Raw genomic sequence first — 19,488 nt, 5'->3', positions numbered from 1 at the left:
TGGGGGGGGGGGGGGTATTGTGTATTGTGTATTTGTACAATATTTCATTGGTGGTTACAATGCTTTCAATGAGCTGCAATGGTTATTTGATGCACTAGCTTTTATGACAGTGTGTGTGTACTGCCTGCACTATTTATGTGTGCACAGATATTTTATTTTCATATAATCTGTTCATATCAGTGTTTAAACTGATACAATAGGATACATTATTTATCTTATTTTTGTGCATTATCAGTAACTCAGGGTGATTTATCATTAATGTTCTCACTTACAGTTGTTACAATGATGTCATTATGTTGTCATGGTTACTTTGAGACTTCTACACAGTAGTTTCAGTGAAAAGAAACTTGTTGCACTTTATTTTATGATAACAGTGTGTAACACTACATTTTCTTTTTTTCAGTGAAAATGTGCAAAAACACTAATAATAAATAATAAATAGGATGTTTTGAAGCAAATAGTTTTGACTCAATTTGTCCTCTGAATGATCAATATCTTCTGATGAACATATACAGCTACTTGATTTTTCATTTCTACGTTTAATTTTTATATTAACTGAGTAGAATATTGTGATATCGTATCGTGACCCAAGTATCGTGATACGTATCGTATCACAACATCCTTGCCATCATACTCACCCCTAATGTGTGGAATTAACAATGTGTTGACATGTTGTTTATTGTGTTTGTTGGAAAGAAAAAAAACAAACAATATCTGAGCATTAAAATCAGATGTATCAAATATGTTACAAATTAAAATTCATAAATGGAAATGTATATTCATTCTATTTCATTTTTGGTTGTTCATATGGACCAATAAAGTCTCCAGTTTCAAAATATTGGAATTTTCTGTCAATTATTTAATGATTCGGGCTTTACAGGGCTATGCTGCTGCAAATGTGAAAGTCTCCTCTGGGGATCAATAAAGATCTAATTCTATTCTTTTCTATTCTAATCTATTATTTCAAGCTTGAGTGTACCTTTTTCAGGAGAGTGTGATTGTGGAGGAGCAGATCAAGGTGACCTGAGGAGGGACACACACACACACACACACACACACGCGCGCGCACACACACACACACACACACACACACACACAGCTGTTTGTCTCGCCAACATGAAGGGACTGAAAACACCACTGACGTCATGGTTTCCATCATAAAACACCAAACTGACAGTATAGGAGTAGGAGCAGTTAGCATTAGTAGCTAATAGTTTTTAAAAAAAACAAAACACGTCTCACCGATAAAAATCGCCAAACCCAACGTCCACGTCCTGACCCAGAAGACCAAAGACCACTGCCGTCCACTATGGGCCACACTATACCGCTGAAGTTTATCAACAGACGCTCAAACACAATAGTTAGCTTCAAACTAGCAACAGGAAGTCCTGCCACTACTTTCAAAATAAAACTACATTTCCCCTCTTTCGTAGCAGTTTAATTAAAAAAAATGCGTTTCTATGTCAACTTTACACATCAACAATATAAATTTAAACGCGTCTGGTGTTTTAATAAGTTATACAATCTAATATATCTTTTAAGTCAAGATTCAAGACTTTTATTGCTCTGTTCCCACTTCCCAACTCAAAATAAAAGCGAGTACAAACTTTGTATTTATAAAAAAAAAAAAATGCCATTTTTATTATTGGTGGTAGTATTAGTGTTTTTAGTGGTATTGGTCCTGTACTGGCTTTCGTTTAGTGAGATTGTCGTTAATGTTGTTTTTTGCTACAGGAAGTCAAGCCACTCCTTTCAAAATAAAGCTGTGAGTGTGTGTGTGTGTGTGTCCATGTAAATGTCCGCATGTTTATGCGTCCATCCATTATATCCACGTCTTTTAAAGCTCTTCTTAAATAAATAGTCTTGGGTGGTGTCCGCGCGCCCATCCTGGATTATGTCATGGCAAGTCGCGCATGCGCAGAACAACCGGCGTTAACAAAGTTGTTTACAAGGAAGAGGAATACATTTTTTAATTCGGAATTAAAATCGGAATAAACTAGCCACCTAATTATGGTTAAAGTTTAATGTAGAATTAAATTTGCAATAGCAATTAAGTGTTTACAAGGTGAGTTTAAAGAGGACTGAGGTCTATAGCAATACATACTTCCTACGGGCACTGCACAAGGTACTTCTAAAACAAAATGACAACAAATAAATGACTGACAAATACGCCAAACAACAAAGCCAGACAAAAAAAAAAAAAAATCCTCAAAACCACAAAAAACTATAGAAAAAAATACAGAAAAACACAAAAAACAAACTTTGTTTTTTTCCTGTATTAATGCTCAGATTGGTCATTAATCTATATACTGACATAAATGTTGACCATGTGACCCTCAGATCAGTTTTTATGGCCCACACTGTGATACAAGTTGGCCATCTTTACTTTACTTTTACTAGGGTTAAAAACTTAAACTGAAATATCAGTATAAAATGTTTTCAACAGTCTAAACTCAGGTAAATAGCTAGCTTCTTTTTCAGTCAGTGCCCTGTTTTCCTGACAATTGCTTTTACTAGTAGCATTTGTATCTTAAACTACCACATAACTTTTGATTTACTACTTTCCTTTTTGTGTTTCCATCCACCTGTGATACCAGTTTGTCTCATGATCTGAGCTGAAGTAAAATAAAGTACACCAATTCATTTTATTGGGCTGGTATAACAAAGTAATACAAAGTACAACAGACATAATCGATTGTCCAAAAGTAAAGTACAAAAATGTTTGAGGTAAAACATTGTTGAAAAAGATTCCTTTGAAAAGCCCTTATTAAAATCTGAATTCCTTACTAAGTGCTCACTTGACACTATGAAGCTGTCCTAAAAAAACAACAATGCACTTGTATTTACAACGTAGTGGTGGTGCAAAGTACAGTGTGAGAGACAACATTCAGTCAGAAATGTCATGTCTATGTGTCCAATGTAAACAACGTCACACTGAAGGAGGTGAAAAGACCTCGAGGACCGACAGGCATCAACACCGACGAGCGCCGGAGAAAACATCAAAATACAAAACACACCCATAAATTATAAAAAAAGAGAACGTTTTGAGTAAAAATGAGGCTGTGACAGCAAAGCTGCGGCATTTTTCTCTCTCATGTAAAACTTGTGAACTGTTTGGTGTTCAGTGATCATCATGTTCATTGTTTGTAGATGCAGGAAGCAGATGCTCTGATTAAACACACAATCTGCAGACAGAAGGCAGGTGAGTCGTTGGCACTGCTAGCTCGTCCCATTATTCACACGACAATCAAACGACTGAATGGAATTTTGTATTGTACATTTTCTGTCTTTATCACTAGTGATGAGGTTTTATGACCTGCAAACATCATGAAAAAAAGACATTTCCACATTAAATCTCCTACTTTACCAACATTCAAGCTCTGACTGAAGCTAAGCTTCTTTGAAATTCAGGCAAAACTAAAACTAATTAAATACAAATAAATAAGTCCCTCAACATTTAGTCGGGTTCAAGATCAATCGCTAAAATTCAGTTTATTTGGGTCTATTTTTAGCTGCACGAGGAAACACCTTTACAATGTAGTGCCAGTTTCCAGTTGATACGGACGTTTTTCAATCCTTTGTTTGCAACTTTTTTGTTAATGTAATTTATTTGTTGCTGATTTTGGTCTTTTCATGCATTTATTTAGAGCAGTGGTTCTCAACCTTTTCAGCCTGCGACCCCCAAAAATAAAAGTTCCACATACTGGGGACCCCACTGTACCTAAAGGTGGTTGAATACAAACATGAACATTGAAGAACAGTCATGTGGAGACAGGGTCATCTATAAGGGAGAATAAAGGGGAGAGATATTTGGGGTCCATTGTTCTATGAATCTGTGAGAAGCACATTTATTTATTTAATTGAATAATATCCAGTTATCCAGGGAGTTTATTATTATTTGCGCCCTAGTATATGGTCATCATAAAAATGTAAATCATTGTTTTAATCAGAAATAAAATGGGTTAAAAGTGACAAAAAAAAATGAAGAAAAAAATGGTGAAATGAGACTTTAAAAAACAGAAATTGATTGGAAGTTGCAAATTAGAGTGGCCAAAAACAGACACAAAAAGTGGTAAAAAGGATTTAAAATGTCAATATTGGCTTAAAAGTGGAAAAAATGGGGGGAGAGGGTTGGGTAATATAATTTAAAAAGTGGGAACAATTACAGTAATTTTACCTGGCAAATAATGAGCAGGACAAATCGTGAATGTGGTTAAAAAAGCAAAAATAAGAATGAAATACGGTGGAGAGGTTAAAAGTGACAATAATGGGTCAACATATGCGACATTAGGTGGTAAAAGTGGTGGAAAGGGTTTATAAATGCTGAAAAATTCATTAAAAAGAACTAAATATGGCAAATTTGGTGTAGTTGCAGAAAAAGGGTAAAAATAAACAAAAATGGGCTCAAATTGTTGAAAAACATAGTCTTGGTGTCTTGAAGCGACCCCCTCCCAGTGTCTCGCGATGCCAAATGGGGTCCTGACCCCAAGGTTGAGAACCACCGATTTAGTCGACAGGAATACAAAATGTGGGAGGTATTAAATTCAGATGTACCTTTGGGTTTATCTTAGCGTTTTTACAGCAAGAATTCAAGGTAAAGCACTCGTTAGAATGCATGTACCACTAAAGTAACAGAGATGTTACCAGTCAATGAGAAGGAGTAGAGCAATATCTCCATCGTACGTCCCTGTGACTGTTCCCATGGTTACACAGTGCTCTGCCTGCTCTCACGGCTAAGCCCCAACGCTTCTGATGACAGAGTCGAAAAGTCAATGAAGATCCCGTCTGAGTCGGAGTCGGTCGACTCCGGCACCGGTCCGATGATGGTTTCGGGGCTGGACGACTCGCTGGGGGGTGAGCATGACGCCCCTTTACTGAGATCAGTCACTGTAGTGGTGGCCTCCGTACCATGGAGGGCCCCCATGGAGTGCAGGGGCAGAATGGAAGAAGAAGACAGAGGAAGGTCCAGGACACCGGCTCCTCCTCCTGGGACGAGACCTGTGAGAAAGGACAACACTGAAGATCATCTGAAGGCAGGACTCAACTCACAACCTTTTTGTTTGATCCCCCGAGCAGTTTTTGTAGTTCTGCTGCCACAGGTTTAGGCTTCTTGATCACCGTCTTTGGTGCAAAGGTTTTCCTTGTTAACTGTTCACACATTTAAAGAGCAACTAAACCCCAAAGCAGATACACACAAAATGACAAATAAGGCCAATAACAAAACACTAAAGGAGAAACAAATGCACAAAAGTCCTACAAAAATTGTAAAATGCCAAAAAAAATACACTAAAGGACAACAAAAATACAAACAAAAGACAACAATTCACAAAAGGACAACAACACAAAAAAGACAAAAAAAAAAAAAAAAAATCACAAAAGGACAACAAATACAGACAAAAAGTCGCTGCTTTCTCTTCTTCTCAGAACAGTGTGAAAAGCTCAGTTAGATGGATTATTGAGTGCGTCCTAAGTCAGACCATCACCTAAACAAGCCACACGACGGAGCTCACTCACACGTGCTAAATATAGATTTATGACTTTTGGTCCTTGTCGCCCAGCCCTACTTAAAGAGTAACTAAACCCAAAACCACTTCTTTCTGCAGAAAACAAATGTATTTGGTATGAAGTCGTGTTGTTGATTGAGTAAAATGGGCAATAATCAAAGTATTTATATTTCTCATATTGTGCTGTAAAATGTGAGAGTGACTGCCCTCTATGGGTTAAAACCAGGCTATTACAATAACATTTTGCTATTGGCTGAGAACAAAATTCTGTGACATCATTGGACCATCATGCATCACTGTTGGCTCCGCCCCCTCCTATATGAACTAACATCTCTTCAATCTGTGGTCAGAAAGTTGGACTGAAATAACTGTGAATAGAGAGCTATAGTGAGGATTGAGTAGCTAGTTAGCATAGCGTACTATAAAGTACAGACTGGGTGTGTCTTAACTGTACCAGGAGCCCCGCCCATGTTAAAGGAATTTGTTTTAAATTTCTGGTCAGCAAACAACTGGGGTTTAGTTATACTTTAATAAACTTGTGTCTTCATCCTCTGTATACAACGCTGTCCTCTTTTTGACTTTCTGCATTTATCTCTGGCTACAGGGCAGAGCCGTTTCTTGCTATATGCAGACTATGAAGAAGCATAAGGCTCCGCTGCTACCAGGGGGCCCTCAAGCTACAAGTTACCATTTCCTTGTTCAAATTAAGAAACTATTGTTCTTATTATTGGTTAGTTCTAATTGTACTTTAACTGTACCAGTAGATTTGCCAGGGTTAAAAGTTTTCCCATGCTTGTATCCTTTTAAATTTTTTTTAAATCGCTTAAAATCTCTTAATTTTAAAAAGAAAATCTGTAAATTTCATCAAATTATTCTACAACATTTTCTCAAACTGGTCACAAAATCAAGGAAATAAAAGTGAAAATCTGTCACTTGATTGGACATGTCTTCTTCATGTCTTCTTCTTTCTTGGTTATTGGTGTGTTGCAACCAACAACACATATGCATATTGCCACCTACTGTACATGTTTCATTTCATTACTTTGTGTGTGCAAGACAATAAGACAGCCAGCATGCCTTGCTTGGATATTGTCGGTGTCTTACGTACTTTATATACCATTTATATGAGAAAGTGCAAACTAGGGCACATTAAGCTTCACCTTTAAGCTGGAGCTCATTTGACTTCCAACTGGTCCGTATTTGGCCCCTGAACCAAAAGGAGTTTGACACTCCTGACAGATGTTTCCTGCTATCTGAAATATCAGTGCTAGTTTTGTTAGGTTTTAAAGTGTTTTATTGTTTAAACATGATTTCCTCACTACATCAACAGAGACCATCTATAACAAGAAACCAGTGAGCACTGGTCAGTTGCTGGTCTCATACACCTGTGGTTTGTTAATATTCTGTCACTCTGATCATGCCCACAGGATGAGGCAGTAGGCGGAGCTTAGTTCTGTTTTTGGTTCTTTCCTGTTGAAGGAAGTCCTTCCTCTGTCACTTTCTGTTGCTTCTCTTTCCTCATTGTTTCTTTCTTTTCTTTTCTTATAAACTGTGCTACATTAGCTGTATTAAAACCTTTAAATTAAAAGTCATACCATTGAACTGTGAGGCCACACACAGCCTGTTGGAGGAGGCAGACAGCTCCGGTCCAGGGGACAGGTCGGCGTAGGCCAAGCCTTGCTCCTCCAGGCATGAGATGATCTCGCACGCCGAGTGGCGGCGGATTCCTCCGCTGCCAACGGAGCTGGCATCAGCGTCGTACTCAGCCACCGGGGTCAGCAGCAGGGGAATGTTGTAGCTCTTAGAGCGAACCACGGGGTTTTTAGACAACTGCTCTGCAGACTTGGACCAACCCCACGGCAAACGCTTCTCTGAGTAAGATAACAAACGGAAAACAATGTTTAGAAGCAGTTCATCTCCTACACAATCTGTACTGAGGTTCATTCTGCCTCTAACCCAGGACACAGCAGTGCGCCGCGTCATCATCTCCAGAGCAAAGCCCGTGGGTGCCCAGGTAGGGCGACACCACCTTCTGCACCAAAGACTCCAACCTCAAGTAGTCCTCGGTCACACCCCGGGACTCATGGACGCCCTGAGAACAAACACACAGACCATACATTTACATTTGACAACAGACGCAGTAGTCTGTGGGGAGTATGAATCTGTGATCACCACATTTATTTAATTATCTGAACTATATCCACTGTTATCTAGGAAGTTTATAATAATTTGCACTATATTATATAGTCATCTTAAGGATGTAAATCCTTCAATAAAATGGTTAAAAGTGACCACAAATGGTGGAAAAGGTGGTGAAATAGGATTTTTAAAAACTGCAGAAATCGGATACAATTTGTGAATTAGAGTGGGCAAAAAAAGACAGAAAAAGAGTGGGGGGTTTAAATTGGCAAATAATCGGCATGACAAATGTGGTTAAATTGGCAAAGATAAGCATGAAATATGGTGAACAGAGGTTAAAAGTGATAATAATGGGTCACCATATGTGACGGTAGGTGCAAAAAGTGGTGGAAAGGGTTTATAAGTGCTGAAAATGTCTTGAAAGTGGCAAAAATGTCCAGAGAAGGCATTGACGTTTCATGGAGGAGTAGCAGAAAGGCATTAAAAGGAGCAAAAATATGGCAAGAAAAAGTAAAAAAAAAAAAAGGTTAAAATATGACAAGTTTGGTGTAGTTGCAGAAAAATAAGCAAAAATGGGATCAAATTGTTAAAAAAAATTCCTAGTTCCTTAAAGGCATTTGGCTACCCCCTCCCAGTGTCTCACAATCCAAAATGGGGTCCTGACCCCAAGATTGAGAACCTCTGCCTTAGAGGAGAAAGAGCTAAAAGTATCACATGTTGGACAGCTGTTTGTTAATAAATGTGCCTGTGTGGCATTTTGCATCAGCAAATTTAACCAAGAATTGTCTTTCTGGTGAGACTTTATTGAGTTAAAAATATTGATATTTATATTGTATTTATATGAGTTTTGGTCCATATCGCCCAGCAGTACTTAAACCTGTTTTTCTAGAACTATTCAGTCTTCAACAGGGCATCATTGAAACAAATCCCAGCAGATCATATAATATAGGACATACTTTTGGTGCCACAATCATTGCTGTTTTTGTCCATTTCTTTCCCTCTGATTAAAGATAATTCCATGGCGTTAAACTGCGTCACTGAGCCTCCTGTTCCTGACCACGTGCACTAAGACTCACCTGTAGAATAAGCAGCATCTGTGTGACAGAAGGAGGCACACGAGCCCGTGGTCGAGACAGGGCATCCTCCAACTTCACGCTCAGGACAATGGTGTTCCTGAAGTGCAGCAGAGCCAGCTGTCGGACCGACGGCTCCTTACCCTGGAGGAAGAGGAGGAGGAAGAAGATGAGCGGTCAGGGGATAAAAAGGTTTAGAGCAGAAAAAGGGGACCACACACTTGCTTTACCTGAACTGGGTGAAAGATGGCTTGAAGCGTGGAGAGAACGTCACAGAAGAAGAAGTCCCAGGTCTCTGCCAGAGAATCCAGGAGCTTCTGACCTGCAGGAGTCGCACATTAAAGAGGAAATCCACAGTGAAACACCTACAGATGGATGGAAATCCAGCCGTACCCTCGTAGAACCTTATTTTGTCCCGGAGGATGACCATCCCTTTAGTCAGCAGCTGGTTCTGTGAAGGAAAGCCAGAAATGTGAATGTTGGAGAATCTGTCGCTTCTCTAGATTCTCACACACAAATGAATGAGTTACCTGAAGATACTCAGTGAAGAAGGAGCCCAGCTCAGTTTTTAACAGATGTCTGAGAAAAAACAACAGAGGATTTATTAGACACTAAGGGCCTTTACTACAAAGCCGATTTCCTCTTATCGCGCTAATTTCCTGGATTTATTCCATGTGCGCTAGGCTACAAAGCTTGCTAACTTACGGAGCTAAATCACCATGGTAACTTAGGCTGAACGACTAACCTGGTCGGGACCAGGTTTTGTTCTGGCTAGGATCTGAGTGAGTACAAAAACCTCGCCACCTGACCAATCAGTGCTCTTCGAGAACAACCTGTCCAATCAAAGGAGGATCATTGTGTGAACACGTCACTGTGTGGATCTGATGTGACGCTGACAGGAGAGAGAATATTTAGACATCGATGCAATCCTTTCCTTTACCGATGACATCCTATAGGAAATATCCAGTATATATTTTTATCTGATGGACTGACCAACATTAGTCAGCTGATAAAATATGCGTGTGTCGGATGCTTTCATTCATGTATTCTGAGGTGATGCAGAGAGCCACAGTCCTGTAAGATAATATAAAATATAAATATATTCCACCGTATGATTCAGGCTGATCTGTATAAATGCAGCATCAGAGCCACAGTCAACGTAAAAGAGAAACTGATCAGAGTGTCTGTTTATAATCTCACTAAGTTAAGCATCAACACTTCCCTCATTAATTACTTGCTGCTTTTACTGCAGCAACAGTGTTGTTTTTGGTCTGAATTGTGGATTTCAGTTCTTCATATTTTTAAAAAGAATTATTCCTCAATTGTGACATAAATTGCTATACAGTTTATTCGTGATTGTGATTGGTCTGACGCTGTAATCTCCTCCTCTGTCACAAGAGCATGCACGTAGCCAGGCTGAAATCAACTTGCTTAATTTAGCGAGTTGTAATCTAGATTAGTAGGACAGCCTCTGTCTGACGGACAATAACTGGTTAGGTGAAGGCCAACAATTATCCTTTCATTTACCTATGACATTCTATAGGAAACATACAGATTTATATCTGATAGACTGACCTACATTAGTCAGCTGATAAATCCTGCGTGTGTCAGACTGATAAATCATTCATTCATGTATTCTGTGGTGACGCAGAGACCCTCAGTCCAGTAAGATAATATATAAAATATTAATATTGTCTACCTTATGATGTAGGCTGATCTGCATGACAAGACATGGTCTGTGCCTTAATAAAGTGAAACTGATCAGTGTCATATTATTATCCAATGAACATTGTATAATCTCACTAATTTAAGCATTAACACTCGTCAATTCCTGCTTTTCATTCAGCAATAGTGTTGTTTGTGGTCTTAATTATTGATTTTATTTCTTCATAATTTTAAAGAATTATTCCTCAATTGTGACGCAAGTTTCTCTACACAGTTTCTCTGTTTGTGATTGGTCTGAAACTGCAATTTCCACACCTTCCACAGGAGCGAGCACGGAGTCATGCTGAAATCACCTGGGATAAGTGAACGTGTTTATATCCAGCTTCGTAGGACAGGGGCTCTCTGGTTAGGTGAAGCCTGCTAATGGAGAGATATCCTGGACATACTAATCCAGCTTTGTGTGTGTTTTGGTCTCATTTCAGTTTTATATGCAGACTTTAAATCTAACTGCAGGATGAAAATGACTGTGTTAATGATCTACGTCTGTGTGTGTCGCGACGGACACACATATGTTAATCTTCTCATGTTCTCTGAGCTACAGCAGAGACCAGTGTGGGCTCTGGTTTGGGAAGATAATGAGATACCACGACCACGTGACCCACCTACAGTTCACTGACTGCACAAACAAACTCATTCACAGGGAAACACAGCATCAGCAAATACTGGAAAACAGTAATCATAAGGTTTGGACTCACCGAACACCTTCATTAAGGACGTAAAGTTCATTATCAGCCAAGCCTTTCTTCTGAAACACGGCTATGACAGCGTTGTGGATGCTGGTGTTCAAACACACAAACCAGAGGTGAAAATAATGGATTACAAGTACTCATGCTACTGTCATTGAGTTGCATTTATGGGTACTTGTACTTTGAGTATATTTCTAAATTAGTCATTTTACTTTTTAAAAGAAGTAAAGTAATTTATTACATTTCTACACCCAACCTTGACCGAGTAAATTACTATGATTTGTTATCGTTTCAGGTCACATTGAGCATAATCCATATGTTTTTAGTCGAGCCATTTTTCATGTTGTGGTTTCTACCCATTACTGTATGTTGTTACCCACATGGCACAACAATCAAATGCATCACATCATAGGTGACCAACCAGATTAAAGGTAATGCGCAGCGCCATAACAACATTAAATGCCAGTTATTGTCTCAGTTTTAGAGTTAATACACGGAGCTATACTTAGAGCCTGGAATTGTTTTTTATTGTTTATTTATTTCATTGGTTACATTTTATTTGAAAAAGAATTGTACATTTTGACAAAACTTTTATTTTATACAGATGCCTTTGAAAGATTTAACCTCTTCCATGAGATGTTTACTGTGCAAGGGAACCGTAGCTACTTTTTACTTGTACTTGAGTATTTTATGTACGACTTACTTGTACTTGAGTATAATTTCAATCAAGTAACAGTACTTCTACTTGAGTAGGATATGTCAGTACTCTTTTTGGTTTGAAATGATCAATTGACATTGTGAAACTACAAAAAAAAACCAACAATCAAATGCATCATATCATAGCCGACCAACCAGATTAATTGTAATGCACCACATCAAAACAGCATTGAATGCCGGTTATTTTCTCAGTTTTAGAGTTCAGAAATGTAACTATACTTAGAGCATGATATTTTTTAATTTATTTTATTTGCTTTTTTTCTCATTTTTAAAAAGAATTGTACATTTAGACAAACCTTTTATTTTATATAGATTCCTTTGTGGAACATAAATTAAGTTCCCAGTGTGCAAGATTTGGTCTTGTTTACTGTGTGCAAGGGAACCGTGGCAAGATTTATTACCAAAAATAAAGATGGGTGGGTAAAAGTAACTAGTAACTTTTACTTTGAGTACTATTTAATTGAGCAACTTTTTACTTGTACTTGAGTATTTTATATATGACTCACTTGTACTTGAGTACAATTTCCATCACGTAACAGTACTTCTACTTGAGTAGGATTTATCAGTACTTTTTACACTTCTGCACACAATCCCACAGTCTGATGTGAAACGTGGGAACACAGAACGTTTCCCTTCCTGGAGCGTTGATAACGTACCTGTTCCAGGTGGCGTTGGCTCCCGCTCGTTTCTGCTTCTCCCCTCGATCCTCCGGAGACGTCTTCTCACTCTTGCCCAGCTCGCTGAGGCTGGGGGAGCTCATCAGCTTCAGCCGGTGCAGAGTCCTCATGACGGAGATTTGGAGAAAGAAGGAGAGAAAGAAGGACTAAGTCTGTGTGTGTGTGTGTGCAGATGAAACAGGAGACGGCTGCAGGCGGCGCAGGACAATACACGACAGAAAGAGAGCAGAAAAGTGGGACAGAGTGATGTGTGCTGAGACGGGGGGAGGGGGGGGGGGCAGCCCATTAGGAGCAGAGTGGGTGGAGCCTCAGACAGAGGTGAACCATTGTCAGCCCATCGCCTATGGGTCACAGAAGAAAACAATACCCAGTGCACTAATGGAAAACTCAAAGCGCTCCTCACTCTCTGCCTCTGTGTCACTACAATAAAACCATTGATGCACACAAATGTTTACACAGAGGCCTGAGATGTTCAGGATGAGCTGAGATGTTAAGGTACAAAGAGAAGGAGGAAGTGCTCCATCATATTACCAACAACAGATAAACACAGGAAGTTTTTCCTGCTCTGCCACAGCTGGCCACCTGCTTTAGTCAGAGTAAAAATACAGTGTGGACGACAGAAAGTGGGTCAGCACCAGGGGTCAGACAGAGACGGGAAGCTTTTATCACAGCGGGGCCACCAACTTGTGATAGTCTGATCTAAGGGTCACGTTATCAACTTTCATGTCAGCATTTAGAATAATGACCAATCTGATCATTAACACAGGAAACAACAAAGGGTTTGTGTGTGTTTTTAATTGTCTTTTTTTCCCTTTTATTTATGTGTATTTTTTAAAACACTATTTTTTATTATTTTGTGGATTTTTGTCATAGTTTTGTGTGTTTTTCTTAGTCATTTTGTGTATTTTTAATTTTGTACATTTTTCTCTCATTGCATGTTTGTTGTTTTATGTGTTATTTTTGTACCCATCTTAAGTATTTTTCATTTTGGGCCTATGTTACAAATCTCGATTACCTCTTATCACGCTAACTTCCAGGATTTAATCAGTGTGTGCTGAACTATGAAGCTAGCTAAAGTCTTACGAAGCTAAATCACCATGGAAACTTATGCTGAGCGGCTAGCCTGCTCACGAGCAGGTTTTGTTCTGGCTAGGATTTTAGCGAGTGCTAAAGTCCCGCCTCCTGACCAATCAGCGAGGTCTCCAATAAAAGTGTGTGGATCTGATTTGACAGCTGACAGATCAGATCCACACAACATCATTGATGCAACATTGATGCAATCCTTTCATTCACCGATAACATCCTTTAGGAAAAATATAGATTTATATCTGATAGACTGATCTACAGTCAGCTGATGAAACCTATGTCTCAATCGTATGCGCGGACGGGTGGAATCATATAATTCAATTAATTAATATATGACTTCACTCGTCCGTGCATATGGATCGAGACAGGTTTCATCAGCTGACTGTGAATGCTTAAATGCATCACATCATGATATTGATCCATTGGATGGGATATCCCATCCAATGGATCAATATCATAAATAATCTCATGCTTTTACGCATTAACAGTGTCAGCAGCTTCCTGTCTGGGTTCTTTCATTCCTGATTTTTCGGTAACAACAGTGTTGTTTTTGGTCTGATTTATGGATTTTAATTATTCATAATTTTAATCTTAAACAACACCTAACCTGGTCGGGACCAAGTTATGAAGTGGATCAGATCAGGAAGTATAAAAGCTCCGCCTCCTGGTGCGCTGCACTAACACTGTTGCTCTTCGCTGTCATCATGGATTTAAATTCATTATATTTGTTTAATATCATGAGCTGTTCCTCCATTGTAAAGACTGTCGTTCTGCCAGCTTCTCCATTGATTGGTCAGACGCTGTAATCTCTACCTCATTCATGTGAGCACGCACATACCGAGGTTGAAAACATTTGGCTTAAATTAGAATGTTGTGATCGACCGTCGTAAGACAGCTTTTCTCTGACAGGGAATGTTTGGTTAGTTGAAGCCCACTAACGAAGATTAATCCAGGACATAATTATCTAGATTCGTAGCGTAGGGCTTTTGTGTATTTTAGTTGTTATTTTTTCCTTTCACTTTTTGTTAATCTGTTGTTCTTGTGTTTAGTGTCGTCATCTTGTGTGTCTTTAGAATTATTTTGTGTATTTGTTGTCATTTTGTATTTTACCTATTTTTTTTGTGTTTTTGTTTTGGGTGTTTTTAATTTATTTCTATTTTTTGTTGTGTTTTTGGAGTCTTTTGTGTAGTTTTGTTGTTGTTCTGTATACTTTCCTCTCATTTTGTGTATTTTTAGAGTGAATTTGGGTTGTGTTGTCATTTTTGATGTAGTTTTGTATATTTTTCTGTACATTTTCCGTATTTTGGGAGTAAATTTTGTTTATTTTGCTGTTTATGGATTTATTTGTAGTGTGGGTTTTTGTTGTTGTTTAGAGAGTAATTTATGTGTAATTCTTATGTTGTTTTTCTGTATTTTTGTTGTTTTGTGTGCTTTTAAATTGATTTTTGTACATCTTTCTCATTTTGTGTTGTCATTTGTGAGTTTGTGTTTCAGGAGTCGTTTTTGATGTTGTTTTCTTTTATATTTTTCTCTTATTTGTCTGTGATTTTGTTGATGTTTTCGGATTATTTTGTACATTTTCCCCTCATTTGGAGTACTTAAGGAGTCATTTTGTCTGTTTACTACATTCTTCGGGCCACCAGTTGCCCATGTCTGCTCTCTGTGTCATGGTTTCCTCTATTAGAGCTTCCTGTATTTCTTTCTGCAGACACCAACACTTTCCTGCCTTGGATTGGACGCGACGTCTGTCATTTATCAAACGCTTTGATAAAACGTCTCCTCACTCTCAGCCCATTGTGCATTTACACAATCAAATATTGTGCTGCAGACACAGAAACATTAGCATATCTTTGGGAGGGGCTGTTAAACAAAGTGATGATTCCAACCCACGCAGGCCTTTAAAACTCTGCACTGACAGCACAGCAGGTAAACAATAACACAAACACATCAAGTGTGTGTGCACTGATGAGACAGACACACACCAGTCAATCAAAGCTCCCACTAGGAGAAGATGATCATCACCAGGCCAGCATGAGCTCCAGCTCAGCCTCAAATTAATCCTTCAGGGACCAAGTGTTTTTTTTTTTTTTTACAAAGCTCATGAATATTTCATCCGGAGTGCTGCATGTTGTGAAACGTTCAAACTCACCTCCTGATTGGATGCTCACTGCTGGTGTCCATGTCTGGGCTCGGGGGCGGAGCCGAGAACGTGCTGAAGTTGAGTGACAGGGGTCGGGGGGAGGGCCGGGAGGCGTGTCTGCGCCGCAGTCCGTCCAGCATCTGAGCAGGAATGATGGGAAATTAGAGCGTGAGCAAAGAATTCAGCGCACTTATCCATCAATCAATTATGAAGTCAATCAATCACACATGATTGATACAGCAGCGCACTTACAAATGAAATGGCTGCAATCAAACACAAAAAAGCACTGAAAAAAATAGAGGAAAAAAATTGATTAAAATGCACTATATTATTAATATTAGGAATCAATGTATTGCTAGGTGAACTTAAAGCTGCAGTATGTATAAACGTGCGATTTGTATAGAAACAACCACGCTCACCCTCCCCTCCCTGTTCCGAAACATAACCTCCCTTACAGGTATCCTGGTGAACGCACACAACTGTGGAGCTCTTTGTGACTTTTTTCTCTCAATAGAGACGAGTGACAAATGTATGGACTCTAGCTTGTGTTATTGGAGAGTTTTTTTGATGAATACATGTATTACTCCCTAGGTACTGCTCTAAACAACTGCTGCGGGTGTTGCTTAATTTAAATTAACCTGATGACATCAGTAATAATTAAACAAAAACAAACGGACACAAGGATGCATTTTTTCACCACTCGGGGCCAGAACATTTGACAGTATCAGTAGTTATCGTTAACCTACGATTGTTCAGACACTACTAATCCTGGCATCGGTGGTCCCATAACACGTAACTTTATCCACATATCTTCTGTAGAACTGATGACACACTATGTGAAGCAGGTGAAGCTGATTAAAGCTGATCATGTTTACATGGATGAGGAACAGACAGTTTTACAGACACAGTAAAGTTAAACGGGAACTGGTGGCTTCGTATTGAGGAGTGAATGATGGTTTGCATAGGTTTTATTTGGTAGTGTCTGTGGTAAATGGGTGTTTCAGCACTGGGCCAGTTGGGACTGACCCTGAGGATAAGCAGGTACCCAAGATAGACTGATGTGTCGTCGTACCTTTTTTCAGCAAATCATTATGTGGATAATTTGGATAAGCATGTGTGAGAGCAGCTCTGTTTGTTGGCTGTTGTTTCAACACCAGGAGGAAGGGAACGCATTCATTACATCAGAGGAAAAGGCTGTGATACGTGTGTGTGCATGTGTGTGTGTGTGTTCCTGATTTTCCTGCTTGTGGCTACAGTGTGTTTGGGTGTCTCCCTGCAGAGGAGCACTACACTGTACCCAGTGCAGCGCCTCCTACTGGTCAGAAAGGAGAACCACAGTCTGGATTCAGACAAAGACTGAACGTCAGTCTGCTGCTGCTGCTGCCACCCAACAGGACGGGACGGGGTGATGGTCCCCCACCCTGCCAGAGGGCACTGCCCCCACAGCGGGCACCTCTATAAGTGTGTGTCTGTGCTGATCGTCTGTGGACACACACGCACACGCACGCGCGCGCACACACACACACACACACACACACACACACACACACACACACACACACACACACACACACACACACACACACACACACACACACACACACACTACCTGTGTGAGGAAGATGAAGCCTTTCCTCGCTAATACACACACGCGCACTCCGCCTCTGGATAAACACTGACCCGGATCTATCTATCTATCTGTGTGTGTGTGTGTGTGTGTGTGTGTGTGTGTGTGTGTGTGTGTGTGTGTGTGTGTGTGTGTGTGTGTGTGTGTGTGTGTGTGTGTGTGTGTGTCAGGCCTGAGTTTCCGTGTGTCCTGCCCCTCGTGCCCAGCCCAACGTGCCCCGCTCACCGTGGCTGCTCTCGTCTCGTGGCTCCTCCGGTGTTAAATCGGTTCGGTATTTCGCTCCGTCCCGGTTCATTGGCGGCCGGTCGCTGTGCGGTGGTTACCTGGTGACGTGCGCAGCCTCACGAGCATCGGGGGGGGCGCGAGACTCGGACCTGCGGACAGAGCTGCTCGTGCTCATTGATGAGGCATGTAATGAAGCGACGCGCGCTCCCGACAGCTGCTCAGGCTCCGAGGCGCGCTCCCGCTTTGTTTTGACGAGAGGACGAGTGGAACCTGGGCGCGGCCACGAGCGCCACGTTTGCGCGCATCGTGTTCGGTTTGATGGACGTGACTGAGGATTAAAGAGCAGAAATAATGCACGATCCACACGCACACGCACGGTTGAACCTTTGCACGCAGGCAACAGAGGAGACCCTGAAGGCAACACAGGATCTGCGATACAGACCCCAGGCAACTGACAGTGAACGTCTCACTATCTTGTCAGTGCAGGAATTGGCAACTGGTGGGCCGGGGACCACATGTGTTCCTGACTTCAATTTTGAGTGGCCCGCAAAGTAAACACATTAAAAATGACAGAAAGATGCACAAAAATACACAAAGTGACAGACAAACACAAAATGAGAGAACAATACACAAAATGCATAAAATTACACGAAGAACCACAAAAACACTTAAAACAACATGAAAATGCGCAAAAGGTAAGCAAATATGTACAAATTGACTGCAAATATACACAAAATGACGGAAAAATAAACAAAAGGACAGCAGATATACACAAAATTACACTAAAAGGCACATAAAAATACACTAAATGAGAGTAAAATACAGAAAAGTCCTACAAAAAACACAAATACTAAAAAAGCAGTGGCTATGGATACCTTAAAGTATCCATAGACTGCCACTCTATGCATACGCAGCGCCCCTCATTGGCCAGTTTAGGTCACGTGATAGGTGGACCACGTAACTTTAAAGCTGATATTCGGAGTTTTTGAGAAACGTCTCGATGTCCCGCCCTAAACAGTTCTACGCCCACCCCCTGCCTCTGCTATCTACCAGAAGCCACGCCTCTCATTTCTGTCCGAGCATCACGGAACATAACAAGGTCACATTGGGTCACATTGATATAGGTCTATGGGTCAGGTAAGAGCCAAAATCATATTTACCTGTTTGCTGTTGTGACCTTGTTTCCATGCACAGTTCCGCTTTCACTTTGATTGACAGACTCAAAAACAGGAAGTTGGGTGGTCGCCGTGGGGTGGTCGCCGGGGGCCCTTAGGCTGCCTGCTCTTGCTGCTGGCCTGACTGCTTCTTCGGGCCCGGGGGCGGCTCTTGGGTTATGCAGTGGCGGTACTTGGAAATACATTTGTCATGGATGCACTGGCCTTGGGCTGTGGGATAACACTCATACTGGGCTCAACCTTAGACACGTTGTTCCCAAATACCTGTTTTATGGAATTTCCACTCACCTCCTCCTCTGTTCACAGCCACCACCATTATTCCTAAACCACACACTGGTCACCAAACTGGCTTGACAACACAACAATAAACACAATATACACAACCACAATTTCACATCGCATCACTTAAAACTATTCCCCACCCATTCCATATCCTATCTTGTATCCCTCTTCCCTGTTAACTTCCCCACCCCCCTCCAACCCCTCACCTTGGTGTAACACTGCCCTCTCTTTTTTACATCCTCCCTTTAATAAAGTATTTCTTACCCTTCCCTAGGGAGGGCTGGTGACGGTCACAATTATGCAATGAAATAAATACATTTATTTAATTGCAATAATAAAATATGCATTGCTGTCAAAAGATTGCACTTCTTGTAGTGTTAACCTTCGACAGCATGTGCAGACAAGGTAAAAAAAAAAAAAAAAAAAAAAGAA

General features: G+C 40.3%; 1 protein-coding gene across 1 annotated transcript; it reads right to left on the bottom strand.

Moving 5' to 3' along the window:
- Window positions 1-4,297: 4,297 nt before the first annotated feature.
- prr5a (proline rich 5a (renal)) lies at window positions 4,298-17,980 on the bottom strand. Its single transcript, XM_028449077.1, has 11 exons — window positions 17,600-17,980; window positions 15,757-15,887; window positions 12,501-12,626; window positions 11,137-11,217; window positions 9,247-9,295; window positions 9,110-9,167; window positions 8,947-9,038; window positions 8,720-8,860; window positions 7,461-7,596; window positions 7,100-7,375; window positions 4,298-4,998 (listed from the first exon to the last, which is right to left on the bottom strand). The coding sequence occupies exons 2-11, from the start codon at window positions 15,885-15,887 to the stop codon at window positions 4,706-4,708; spliced, it is 1,383 nt and encodes a 460-aa protein (XP_028304878.1). The 5' UTR covers window positions 17,600-17,980; the 3' UTR covers window positions 4,298-4,705.
- Window positions 17,981-19,488: the final 1,508 nt, after the last annotated feature.

Source organism: Gouania willdenowi, chromosome 6, assembly GCF_900634775.1.
Source record: "Gouania willdenowi chromosome 6, fGouWil2.1, whole genome shotgun sequence".
Classification (NCBI taxonomy): domain Eukaryota; kingdom Metazoa; phylum Chordata; class Actinopteri; order Blenniiformes; family Gobiesocidae; genus Gouania; species Gouania willdenowi.
This window is presented reverse-complemented; position numbering and strand designations above follow the sequence as displayed.